Source organism: Heliangelus exortis, chromosome 20 (assembly GCF_036169615.1).
Source record: "Heliangelus exortis chromosome 20, bHelExo1.hap1, whole genome shotgun sequence".
Taxonomy (NCBI): domain Eukaryota; kingdom Metazoa; phylum Chordata; class Aves; order Apodiformes; family Trochilidae; genus Heliangelus; species Heliangelus exortis.
The window spans coordinates 4,127,104-4,139,134 of NC_092441.1; the positions used below are offsets into that span (position 1 = coordinate 4,127,104).

At 41.3% G+C, this 12,031-nt stretch overlaps 1 protein-coding gene across 11 annotated transcripts in view; it reads right to left on the minus strand.

Annotated features, from left to right (window-relative positions):
* Nucleotides 1-282: 282 nt before the first annotated feature.
* RAB11FIP4 (RAB11 family interacting protein 4) overlaps nucleotides 283-12,031 on the minus strand; it is a 93,801-nt gene continuing 82,052 nt past the window's right edge. For 4 of the 11 annotated variants that reach the window (XM_071763887.1, XM_071763894.1, XM_071763892.1 and 1 more), the window contains 11 exons: nucleotides 10,803-10,994; nucleotides 9,188-9,322; nucleotides 7,680-7,715; nucleotides 6,700-6,799; nucleotides 6,205-6,308; nucleotides 5,508-5,648; nucleotides 4,879-4,960; nucleotides 4,458-4,595; nucleotides 4,031-4,189; nucleotides 3,545-3,688; nucleotides 283-2,182 (listed from right to left, as the gene is read on the minus strand). In XM_071763887.1, the coding sequence (XP_071619988.1) occupies nucleotides 2,066-2,182; nucleotides 3,545-3,688; nucleotides 4,031-4,189; nucleotides 4,458-4,595; nucleotides 4,879-4,960; nucleotides 5,508-5,648; nucleotides 6,205-6,308; nucleotides 6,700-6,799; nucleotides 7,680-7,715; nucleotides 9,188-9,322; nucleotides 10,803-10,994 (1,348 nt within the window). In that variant the 3' untranslated portion in view covers nucleotides 283-2,065. Of the gene's footprint in view, nucleotides 2,183-2,763; nucleotides 3,207-3,544; nucleotides 3,689-4,030; nucleotides 4,190-4,457; nucleotides 4,596-4,878; nucleotides 4,961-5,507; nucleotides 5,649-6,204; nucleotides 6,309-6,699; nucleotides 6,800-7,679; nucleotides 7,716-9,187; nucleotides 9,323-10,802; nucleotides 10,995-12,031 lie in introns of those variants that run through there. The other 7 variants (XM_071763889.1, XM_071763890.1, XM_071763884.1 and 4 more) reach the window with 6 other exon arrangements.

The window sequence follows — 12,031 nt, forward strand, 5'->3', positions numbered from 1 at the left end:
GATTACCTTAGAGCCTCAGGAAACCAGCCCTGAGACATCCCTGTTTGAACAGACTGTACTATTTCTCCAAAATCACTGAAGTCCTGTAGACACCTTTGTGCACTGGGGTACAGTGTGCCATAGTTACTGCTCTGGTCTCTTTTGCTTCCCAGTTACTTTACAGCTGCCTAATGCAGATACATAGAAACAAATTGATTTTATTTTCTTGCCTTCAAGAAAGCCTGATTTCAGTACTTTACCCCCTTCCCATCACTCTGGTAACACATCACTGAAGGCAAGAGATTGCAGAAAAATATATATATATATTTACATCCATAGCTGAATACATATTTTATGTATTCAAATTCAGGAAAAAAATGCATCACATATACACACCAGGATACATCAAGAGAATACTAGGGGTGAGACACTGCCAACAGCAAGAAATACACAGAAAAGCACAGTCATTGCTACTGTAACATTCTCCTGGGGAGTGCATTCAATAGAGGAAAGATCTCCCTGCACTGGGGAAAGCCAGATACTTGGGCATAGTTTTTCTGTGACAGTGGGTGTGAATCAAAAGTAACTTTTGCTGTAAAAAAAGTGCATGGAATAATTTTTTTTTTTTCTTTTTTTTTTTTTTTTGCATTCAGCTATCCAAAAGATTCCATAAGCTACTTATAGAAATGACATTATTCATTAAAAAGGTCCTAGCCCTGCAGTACACGGATCCAACTCAGGAGAACACAGGCACATGTTGAAGTCCATCCCTATTTAAGGCAGGATTTAAGCATACACTCAACTTTAAATACTATGTTCTGTCCTACTGACTCCTGTAAGCAGTCACAGTACACATTTAAAGTTAAGCACCCACAAAACTGCTCATCTAGATCAGGATGTGTTCCCTGTTGAGAGCTTCAGAGAAGCATGTGTGTACTTGATCTGGATTGGCAACTTCTACAAGACAAAGCTCTTTTTCTTTTTACTGCCCAATAGGTAAAAGTCACTCCACACCACACTTTTCTCCACCTCTGTGTTAGGACCCAACCAATCCTCTCCACAGCTTGGCTACAAAATTTAAATCTCAAAGGACAGCAGTGTCTGGGGTGGGAAAGCAACTCAATGAACAGCTTCAAGGGCTACTCCTCCTCCCCACAAAGTGGGAGATCTCACACAATTTTGGTTGGTTGGTTTTGTTCCGTTCCTTTATTTTGGAAGAACTGGAATGCATTCCTGCAAGTAAAATCTTTAAAATCAAGAGTGAGGGGAAGGGGGCAGGATCCCAGAATTCATCTTAATGTCCCACGATAAACCCCTGAAAACCAGGGAACAGATTTGGAAGAGCTTTTTAGTTTCAATGCTACAGGGAACCTGACATAAAAAATACACATGCGCAAACAAGCTGAAGAGCAGGCTGGCTCAGAGCATCCAGAGCATCCTGAAGCAGGCTCCAAAGTGATCTTACACAAAAAGCACTTTGTGCTGACAGTGGCAAACAAGTGGATGGTGTTTTTTTCACAAATAGCAACAATTCTGCAATATATTCCTTTTTTCCCTTTTACTTTGTGTCTTTCCTTTGCCTTAAAGTTTGTTTTATACTATGTGAAGTTTAAGTACCAAAACTAAATCAAATAGGAAATTACACAGTCAGCACCAGTCAGGAACTGAACCTGGGTAAGGTAATTCATTTGTGGTACCCAAATTCCTGGAAGAACAAAAGAATTCTTGCTCCTAAAGTTAGGGTCACATCCATGTGTTTCCATTGTCTTTTTCACCTTTACAACTAGAGGTAGAGTCATTTTGTCCAGTATCTAAAACAGCACGATCTAGTTATATTGTTATTACATTAATATACAGTGTCCATCTTATCACAGGTATTGAAAGTGCATGGAAAAGTCTAACCAAGCCAATTCAATGACAACAGTGTACCAAACATCATAGAAACACACCCAGGCACCCACACTCACACCTAGTGTATATATATATATATATTTATAGATTAATTTACAGTATCAGAGTGTTGTTCAGATCCAGTGACATGTGCAGAAATATCAGGCAGTTGCTGCTTTTCCTTCTTATATTATCTTCAATTCTTTATTTCCAAGATAGATGGGTTGTGGTCTAGGATTGCCAAAATTATCTTGTCCATATACTGTCGTAACCTGAAATTGATCTCTTCCTGTTCTTTAAGGGCTTCCATGAGCTGAAACACAACATCTCAAAGTTACTCTTGAAATATTTTGACTCGTTTACATAAAAGCACAAAATTCATGCAGGTGTGACTAGCACTCTCTCAAAAAACCCCAAAACAAATCAAACAACACTACTCAAAAACCCCAAAACAGCACAGTTACACACTCTTCAAGAACAACCCACTGGACATTCTGTGTTCTAAAGACATGTTGCACTAGACCTTTGAGCTGTGAAAGGTCCCTCAGACTCACCAAAGATGAAGACTGCTTGCTTTTTAAACACTGCATACTTAATGCCAAACTGACAAAGCTGCCCACACGTGTCAGAGCCTCAGATGCCTCTAAAGCTGATGTGATTTGAGAGTCCAGTTTTAAGTTCAATCCTGAACCTGCAGTTTCCTGACATTCATTTTGATTATATAGGAAAAAAAGAACAGGAAACACATAGGCAGGTCACTGAGGTTTACTAAGCCAGGGCTTTTAGAGGGGTGTGCTGGGTATTGCATGAGCCAGAGCCATGAGATTCAGTAGGACAAGGACAAGATTCTGTCTTGAACAAAGACAGCAAGAGAACACTTAGAGATTAACAACTGAACAGTCTTCACAGTGCTCTGTTCAGCAAGACACTCAGGTATGTGCTCCACTTCAAGGGACTGCCCAGGAGCTAAGGCTAACAGGGTCAGTCAAGTGCAGAGAAGGTTGAGATGTTTCTCTCAGGACTCCTCTTGAAGAAAAAATGTTAAGTTCTGTCCAGAAGACACAATTCCTTTTAATCTCTTTCATTAATAACCTGTCTTTTTCCCTGATGGCTCTTACACAGCCATTGGCCTGATCTGTCAGCCCTGTAGCATAAAGGAAGCTGTACCAGCTTAAATCAGCCCCCACACAAATGGGTCTCTTATAGTAACTTGCAAAACATGACCAGATTATTCCTTGGACACCATCTACTTTCTGCAAGAACTTTGCTACTGGGAATACAAATCTCAAATTTAGATCTAACTGGGAGCTTGTTACTGAAGTAACTTGGAAATAAATCTGGAAGAGAAAGTAAAAATCAAAGTAACTAGCTATGGAAATTTATTAAATTAATGTCATAAAAGCACAATACCCAGTAAAATACAAGATATTAAAATAAATCCACTGTTTAATAATTTATTGGGATTCTAATAATTCCAATTTTTTGAGAGACAAATGTAAGAGTTGTGTTATAAGTAGCATCCAAAACCAGTTACATTTAAAGCATTCTTAACTCCTGGCAAAGCAGATTTTTCTGCTGTTCTTTTGTCAACTTCAGATAGTTCAACCTTGGCAGTTAATTACATTGAAAAGCACATACTTTGGGATGTAGTACTTGATTTAAAAAAGAGTATTACCTCATCTCTTGAAGCAGAATCAATTTCAGCAGCCAGTGACTGGGCTTTTGTTTGCGTTGCAAAGAGATTTTTAGCTTCATAAAGACTAAGACTTAGGATCTGTCCATTAAGATCATCATTTTGGTCCCGCAGTTTCTGATTCTCCTATTTAAGGATGAAAAGGTACTACTTTTAAGTTCTTTCTGCAAGGTTTAATTAAAAAAAATACATAATTTTAAAAAAATCATAGGTAGCTTGGGTGACAAGCTGCAAAGCTAACAGCAGCTCTCTTACCACCAGTGAGAGGAATCACAGGTATTTCCTTTGTGCACAGTTTACATCATCTTTGCAAAGAAATCCTAGACAGATGCAAAGTTGGTCTTGTCCTTGTGTGTGTGGGAAGGAGGACCAGATATGAATGCAGTGTGCTAGGGGTTGGAGCTCCAGACATCTTTTCAAAACAGTCCTGTACATTTCAGATGTACCAGGAGACCCTTCCCTGCTCACCTGCTTCAGTCGTTTTATTTCATGCTCCATTTCCACCTCTCTGGTTTTGGCATTGAATTCACTCAGGCTGGATGAAGAACTTCTCCCACGCCCAGGACGCTCACATTCCAGCTTGTACAGCTGCAAGTGCTCCAGTTCCTTCCGTAGGTCTTCAATGAGCTGTGGGCATGGAAGCAGGCCATGAGTCTCCAGCCCTGCACAACTGACCCTCCCAGGCAGCAGCCAGCTCTAAGCTGCACCTTTACTCTGAAACAAGCACTGTCTAAGCCTGGCTGAGGTTGGACATTCCTGCACAGGTTACTTAAACCACTTCAGAGCTGGAAGCTTCACGTCTGAGGTGTGATTCCCTTTGCAAACTTAGTAAAGGAAACGGGATTCCGTGCAGATGAGATGAGACTGCCTGGCCTATATCCCTCTTCACACCTACCTCTTGTGTGGCTTCCCTCTCCTTGTTAAACTCCAGTCTGTTCTGTCGTAGCTTGTCCATCATTCTCTTGTACAAATCCATCTCATCCTTCAGTCTCAGGCTGGTGTCCTCCAACCTGTCTGACATGCGTTGCCTTTCCTAGAATAAAAGGGAATTCCATCACCAGCTTCCAAGTGCACGAGCCCTCTGCAGTTCTACTTCACACATCTATGGACACAGCTGGTCAGACTCTGGCACGTGTCTCAGGGCATTCCTGCCACTAAAGGTGACCACTGTTCCAGTTCCATCACTAGTTTTGTTTGGGAAAGGCAAGCTAAAGAAACTGGGACAATCACTATATGAATTTGCTTTTAGACAGATCTGTAAGAATTTCACAGCAAATCTGCTGTTAAATTGTTCAAGCACTCAGGAGTTTTATTACCTCATCTAATCTCTCTGTTTGTGATTTCAGTCGTGTGACAGTGCTTTTCAGATCTCCATTTTCTTCTTCCAGTTGCTGAACCCTGTGTCAATGACAAAAATCTCACAATAAATGCTTATTCAAGAATGCAAACGTGCAAACTGGCATGCTACAAACAGCCATTTCACTTGCACTTGACAGAAAGACCAAATAAGAAAGTATTTCTAATCTCAGCATGTTTTTTCGTAAGTTGTTTGGTGCCTTTTTGTCTGCAAATGCTAAGCCCCAAAATGCTAACCTCAGTTTCTTATATTCTTATATACTTATATACCTAACTACAGGTGTCTAAAAAGAACAAAGTAGGAAGAAACAAATGCAGGCACAAGTGTTTGCCACAGATGGTCACGATTTCCTCCTTGAGTCCATGCCAAATATCCATGCAATGCTGTCTACACAGGCCACACAGATTAAAGCATTAATGTAAACTATCCTCCAGCTTTTGGGCATTAGACATACAACTGCACAGCTACTCTACTGACCTGTAACCATCTGTGCACTGTCTGGTTGTGAATGGCCTATGTTTACATGCAAAGTAAAGATGAAAAAAAGAAGAATTTGTACTCTGTTGGTGGCATCAAGATGTCTGTTACCTCGTATTTAGCAGTTCGATTTCAGTGCCTTTCTCTTTTTCATACTTGCTATATGCTTCTCTATGTCTTTTTATCTCTTCTTCCAGAGTCTGTTCTGCTGATGTCTCTTGGTCTTTCAATAGTTCTTCCAGTTCGTGGACTCTAAGGAAACCAGATCTCATTTCAGCAACAGCTTCACAAAAACTTTTAGAAGTGTGCAACTTCATTTCCTCTCTTTTTCTTCCTACTCCTTATTTCCTTCTACCTCTCCATCTCTTTTGGCATTTACCCTCTCAATATCTGTCTTGGCATTTAATCTTTCCCACAAATGTAGAATTAAATAGTATCAGTTTGTCTACTATTCTTTCATTCTCAATCTCAAGAAGTTGGTACTATGACCCAACCTTCTGCTCTTGATATGTGCAAGAAAAAAAATCCAGTGGTAACATCTCTTAGATAGAAGAGTTTGCTCTATAGAAGTTAGTAACATCTTAGTTAGTAACTTGCCTGGAAGGCCTCTGCTTGCTGAAAGTTCAGCAAGGCAGCTGAATCTATTCCATTTGGACTTCTCCCATGGAGCCTTATCATATTTTGCCTGTGAGCACTAAGGCAGAAGACTTGTTCCTGATGTACAGGTACAGATGTTCCTTCCCTCTGTCCAATTTTGTGCTAGCTCTGCTCTGACATGATAAAGAAAACTGGCTCTGTGCTTTATTACCTGTGAACTAGTTGTGTGTTCTCTTGTTTCAGCTTGCTCTTCAGGTCACCATTTGTCAGGCTATCATTCTCCAGTTCTGTCACCTTTTTTTCTAGGTAAGTTACCTGGAAGGGGAAGTGGAAAATAACAGAGTTTAAACCTCTCTTCATACAGCCCTTCAACTGTTCCTAATAGACATTTAGCTGTGTTGGCTTTTTTAAAGAGAGCATCTTCTCTGTAAGGACAGTGGCAAAATTAAGCTGTAGAATTCTGAGTTTCACAGCCCCTGCCTCTCCCTTGAAGGTGATCAGTGCAGATACACAGGTGTTACTAATATCTCAATCTGTACTTGCACAGCTCTTGCATTTTTCCAAAGCAAAGTCATAATAGTAATGGAATATCAGGGACATTTTGAAAGAGCTACTTCAGACCACTGGTAACTGTGAGCAAGAGAGCTCTGTCAGGTGATGCAGGACCTTGTTGGGTACATTAAGCACAATGCACACAGCTTCTCACCTTTTCAGTTATGTCATTATCACAGGAGTCTATACTGTCTCTGAACAGGTCTTCTGTGCTGCCATTACTGCTGCTGAAGTTACTGTTGTGGAAGAGTTGTCTGAAAGATCAGGAGAATTATTTTGTTTGATAAGCATGAAAGAGAAAGAGTCTGGTCACTGTTTCATAGCCTGGCTTTATACTTTGAAAATCCAGTGTTAAAATCTGTGTTAAAATCATTTCAGTGACAAATACGACTGTTTAAGCAAAGGTCTTACAAGTGACTGGTAGCTAAATGAAGTCATGCTAAGCACAAGCAATGACATTAGTTCTAGAGTTTGAGTTCTTTCTTCCTTTTGATAGGATTTGCCACCAGCATTAAGATAGTTCAAAAATTATTTAGCCTTGCTCACACTATGTACTGAGTTGTATTTTAAATGTCTACTAAGGCAAATAGGGTCACCATTGCATCCTGACTGGCACAATTAATCTAAAAATATTAAGATCTTATTTTAAAAAGCAGAAGAAAAAAAAAACCAAGCAGTTCCCACTACAGAATAATGTTAGAATACCTAACACTGGAGGTTATCTACAATGCTCTTGAAACTTATAGGTGTCCCCAGCCAAGGGCTGGTTCATTCAGTCAAAGGAAGTTAACTTTTTAACTTTTAAAGGATGCTCTTGCTTTCCTTTACCTTTTAGCAACAACAAAAAGATGAACATTATGAGGGTGAAAAAAGCAATAGCAGTATAAAGGAATTAAGTTGGCAGACAAGGAAGAATCTACATATGTTCTTAATGAGCTCTTTCCAGTTCAGGGGACTGCACCAAGACTAGCAGTGGATTTTATATTTTGTAATATCCCTGTCTAAGTACAGGCCCCTTCCCTTGAAAACTTGTCTTGGCACATTTTTGTATTCCTAAACTTACTTTCCACCTCCACTTATGGAATTGTTACACCTGATTCCACATGTGTTCATAAAAAAGTTGAAGGCTCTTACCTTCCAAATGCTGTGCTTGATATTTTCCTGTTAGGGCTAAAAGGATACAGAAGGAAGAAATACAGAGATTAAACACTTATTTGGTCAGTGTTGAGTTCACTCAATTTAAACTCCATCTGAATTGCACAATGAAACATAATACTGACTTTTTTAGTAAAGTAACACCATGATTCTGTGAATCATATTCACAGATAATTTAATCAAATGCTGCAGTTACCAACAATGTGAAGATGAGTGCAGTTGCAAATTACTGTGATAATTAATAAATCAATTTGCAAATACTGTTATTTTTAGCAAAGATTTGTCAGTGTAAATCAGAGAGAAACTAACATTAGAAACACCACAAAGGGACACTGAGTTAGTGATGGACATTTATTCTGTATTCCAAATTTTTAGATGATTTTATAAACAGTTAGTTTATCCTACTCCAGGAACTGAGATGCCTTCTGTTTTTACAGTTCCCTTTTGCAGCCAGAAACTACTATTACCTTAATGAAGAACCAGACTCCAGAGAACAGCACTAGAACCAAACCAAAATATCCAGCTGCATTTTTCGATAAAGAGGATTTTGCATCTCTGTGTGCACACAGACACACACCTCTTTGTCAGAGCATTGCACCTTTTCAGCCAGGTACATACAGCCTCACTTATAAAATTCCCAAAGACCTTGTCAGTCATAGTCTGGGTGTTAGACTCCTTGCTAAGGCAGGAACATCCTTCACATTCAGTGCTATGCTGCTGTGTCATCAAGAGAAGCAGCACTGCTGTGTGTGTGTGTCAAGATTTATGCAGACAGAAAGGATTTACATCCAGTTTCTAGGGGGAGCTAGAAGACCACAAAGTGATTTCCTTCAGAAACCCTACCTGACTGTAGGAAGCACTGGATTCACTCCAAGTGCTCAGCAAAGTTTAGAAGGGGGTGGAGGAGAGAGACAGAAATGTAAGGAAAAAGTTGCCATTTCAATAGAACCCCAGAAGTCACTTCTGCTATAAGACTGATCATTTTTCCAAGCTCCTTTTATAATAACAAAATAAAACAAAAATTCCACAGGAAGGAAATATCTCTGCTAACCAATAGATTTAGGAGAGGGGTATGTAAGGTTATTTGCCACAGCTAAGGACCTGCTAGATCACTCCTTCCCACATGGAGAGAGAAAACAGTGGCTAACTGCAGATCTGCACTAAGCAGCACAGCAGACCTGACTTCCTTGGAAAAAATCATGGCAATACTACTCTGACTCTGCAATCAAAGAGCTCATTGGTTAAAATATTGGAGTTTTTTAATGCCATCTGCACCTGAAGTCATAAAAATATTTATTAGCTAATGCAGAACAGCATTTTAGTTCAGGCTAGATATCAAGGTCTGAATTTCTGTTTTGTAAAAACAATGTGTGTGCAAGACAGAATGGGATAAAGGGAAAGAAAAAGCTCTTCCTGCCCCTCCACCTGCTACTAGCTGGTCCCATTTCGAGGTGGTGTTGCTAAAAGCAGTGCAATAGGCTGCTTACCTGTTTGCTTTCAAGTTTTTCAGCCTTGCTTCCAAATCGTTGAGTAGATTTATCTTTTTGCAGCACTGTGAGCAGTAAACATCCAGCAACTCGCTGTTATAAACATGCCTCACTTTTCGAGGTGTTTGGCCAGCACTGTTTGCAGGAAATGAGAGATGTTACTGGCTATAGTAACCAACCCACACCAGGTTTTCCTCTTGACTGTGTGTCAGAATCACAGACAAGGGACTTGAGGAACCACCTCTAACTGCAGTTTGTCTAACTTGAGATCTCTGTAGTGAATTCTAGTCTTAAGGCAACTCTACTTTTCTGAGTTGAGGCTGTACAGAGGAACTGGTTTGGGTGTCACTGGAAAGAATCATTTTGGGTGACTGGAAGAATAGCACAAGGTAAACACTGTCCCTGTGATGCACAATGCAAAAGCAGCTACATTAGCATGTGCTCCCTCTCATTTTGCCCATCTTCCCACCAGTGCCTGGCATGCAACTTGAAGAGTCTTTCCTCCAAGAGAAAGACAGGAAGATGAAAAACAGTGGTCTGGGAGGAGGAAGTCACACAAACCCTCCCCCCTCAGATGGCAGTATGAAAGGAACCCTAGAATGAGGAGGAAGGGTGATGTGGACATAGGTCTGAAGAGGAGGCAACAGTTGCTCTTGGCATGATAAAAAGAAAATAAACCCAAACAAAAGGAGTAATCACACCATGAAGTGCACAGACCCCCAGAAATGGGAACAGAAAGGGCTGCATAAACCTGAGGAAAAGGGTATGAAGGACACAAGCCATCATGAAGGAACAGTGGAGAGAGATGCTGGCTCTGCATGCATGACAGAGGTGGCAAGGCTGGATTGCAGGAACACTTGAAACAGAGGGTAGCACACAGGGGTTGCATGCAGACCAGAGAGATGCAGTGAGCTTGTCCTGTGTTAGCCATGAAGCACAAGACCTTCATGTAATATTGATCCAAGCAGAAAAATCCTAAAGCATCTTCATGCTCAGCTCTTCCTCAACCCTGCTCACCCATCCCCTTGCTTGGGTAAGGATTTTAAAATCAGCAAGTGACTTGGTCAGAGGATGTAAGAGCTACAGGGACAACTGTGACACCTGGGAAACTGATGGACTGTGGTGGCATTTCCAGCTCCTAACAGACAGCAACTACTTCCTTATGTTCTCCAAGACATTCAAAGTCAAACAAAACCCTGTCCCTATACAGCACTTCACCTTACAGGTTAGTGCTAAGGATTTTGTAGTATCAGAACACTAAAGAGAACAAGTTCTCTTCCAGGTCACCTCTCCACTGCACGAGGGCTGGCGCACAGCACTAAGGTGGCTTTCAGTTTGCAGCAGAGAACTTCCAACTCTAGCCCCTAACTGGAAAATCTACTGTCTGCAATAGTAAGGAATCTCTAAAAGCCCAGTTATTTCAACAGAACCCAACAGAAGCTGTCAGAAAAACACATTTGTTATAGCTCTTATTAAATGTCATCTGTTAACTGGAGGGCAGAAAATGCACTGATAACATTTTGCTTTGAAGGGGAGTCTATGTAACCAGTGCAAACTCTGGTATGGTCACCCATGCTCAGCAGAACTGAAAAATTGTTAATGAATAAGGAGCAACCTGGAAGACACAGATGAGCCAAGGTCAGAGTAGGCGTTGGTTCTGGTCTCATCATCAGGGCATGGGCTACTGGGAGTAAAATCCACATCATCTCCTTCCCCATAGTCTTCAAACTGTTCTTCATTACTGATCAGAGAGGCGGTAGAGTATGTTGAGAGGTCAGATGCTGCAGAAGGGTTGTGAGGACCTGACCTGTAACAAGAGGTCAAAATGTCTCGAAGGGTGACTTAGATAGCACCTCACCTCACATGCAATCTTCTACCTTTACAGCCTGTCCCCTCATTTGAAGTTTTAACCTACTTTGTGATAAAAACTGAAGTGCTAAACATCTGATGTGTGTTTGCCATAGTGCCTTGAAAGGCAAGATCATGAGAATCTACAAACGAGCTGCTTGTGAGACATCACATTTGGATCAACACAAAGCATTTTACTTTGGAGAGCACATCTCGGTCATCATTCCCACACGGTGAAGACCACTGCTTTTGGGACTTCTGCTCTGAATGCAGAAACTATGCAGACAACTCCAAAATGCATGGGACAGTGAGGAACATGTAAAGACAGGCACTGTCGCTCTGTTCCAGTCTCCCAGTACTCCCCATAAACCCTCTCCCACATCCTGTAAGTTCCAGCCACTCTCTTTTGTGTCATCAGAAAAAAATTCAGCTCATTGCATGCCAGAGTCCCCAAAGCCACTGATGTGACCTGACAGAGGTTGGGTTCCCACTCTTCCTTCCATCATGAGAAAACGTGGCTTGTAACGAGATACAGCCCCCAGGGAAAGGCTGCTTTACCACCAGAGGAGTACTTCACAGGTAGGAAATGGCAGGACACTGTGACCTCAGAGAAAGCCTACAGGTAACCACACCAGCACAACCAGGCACTACAGGAAAGCAGGTGGCAGAGCAGTTTTGAGCCCATGACATCTGACACAAGGGAGGAAGTTTGTTGCAGAGGGTGCACACTGATTTTCCTGCCCCCAGTCCAGTCATGCACTGCTCTATCTTGCAGAGGCAGGGACTTCACAGAGGTTTGCTCAGCTCCTACCTCAGGAAGGCATTCAAACAGACCAGCCAGTAAATTCACATACATGCTGCTAGAAGCAAAGTTCTCCTTATAGGAAATGCACACTCCACTTTTGAAGCCCCAGAGCTGCCTGATGTGTAACTAACAAAGCAGAAACAAGGCCCTGCAGTACAAAGCACTGATCCAATCTGCTGACACTGTGCAGA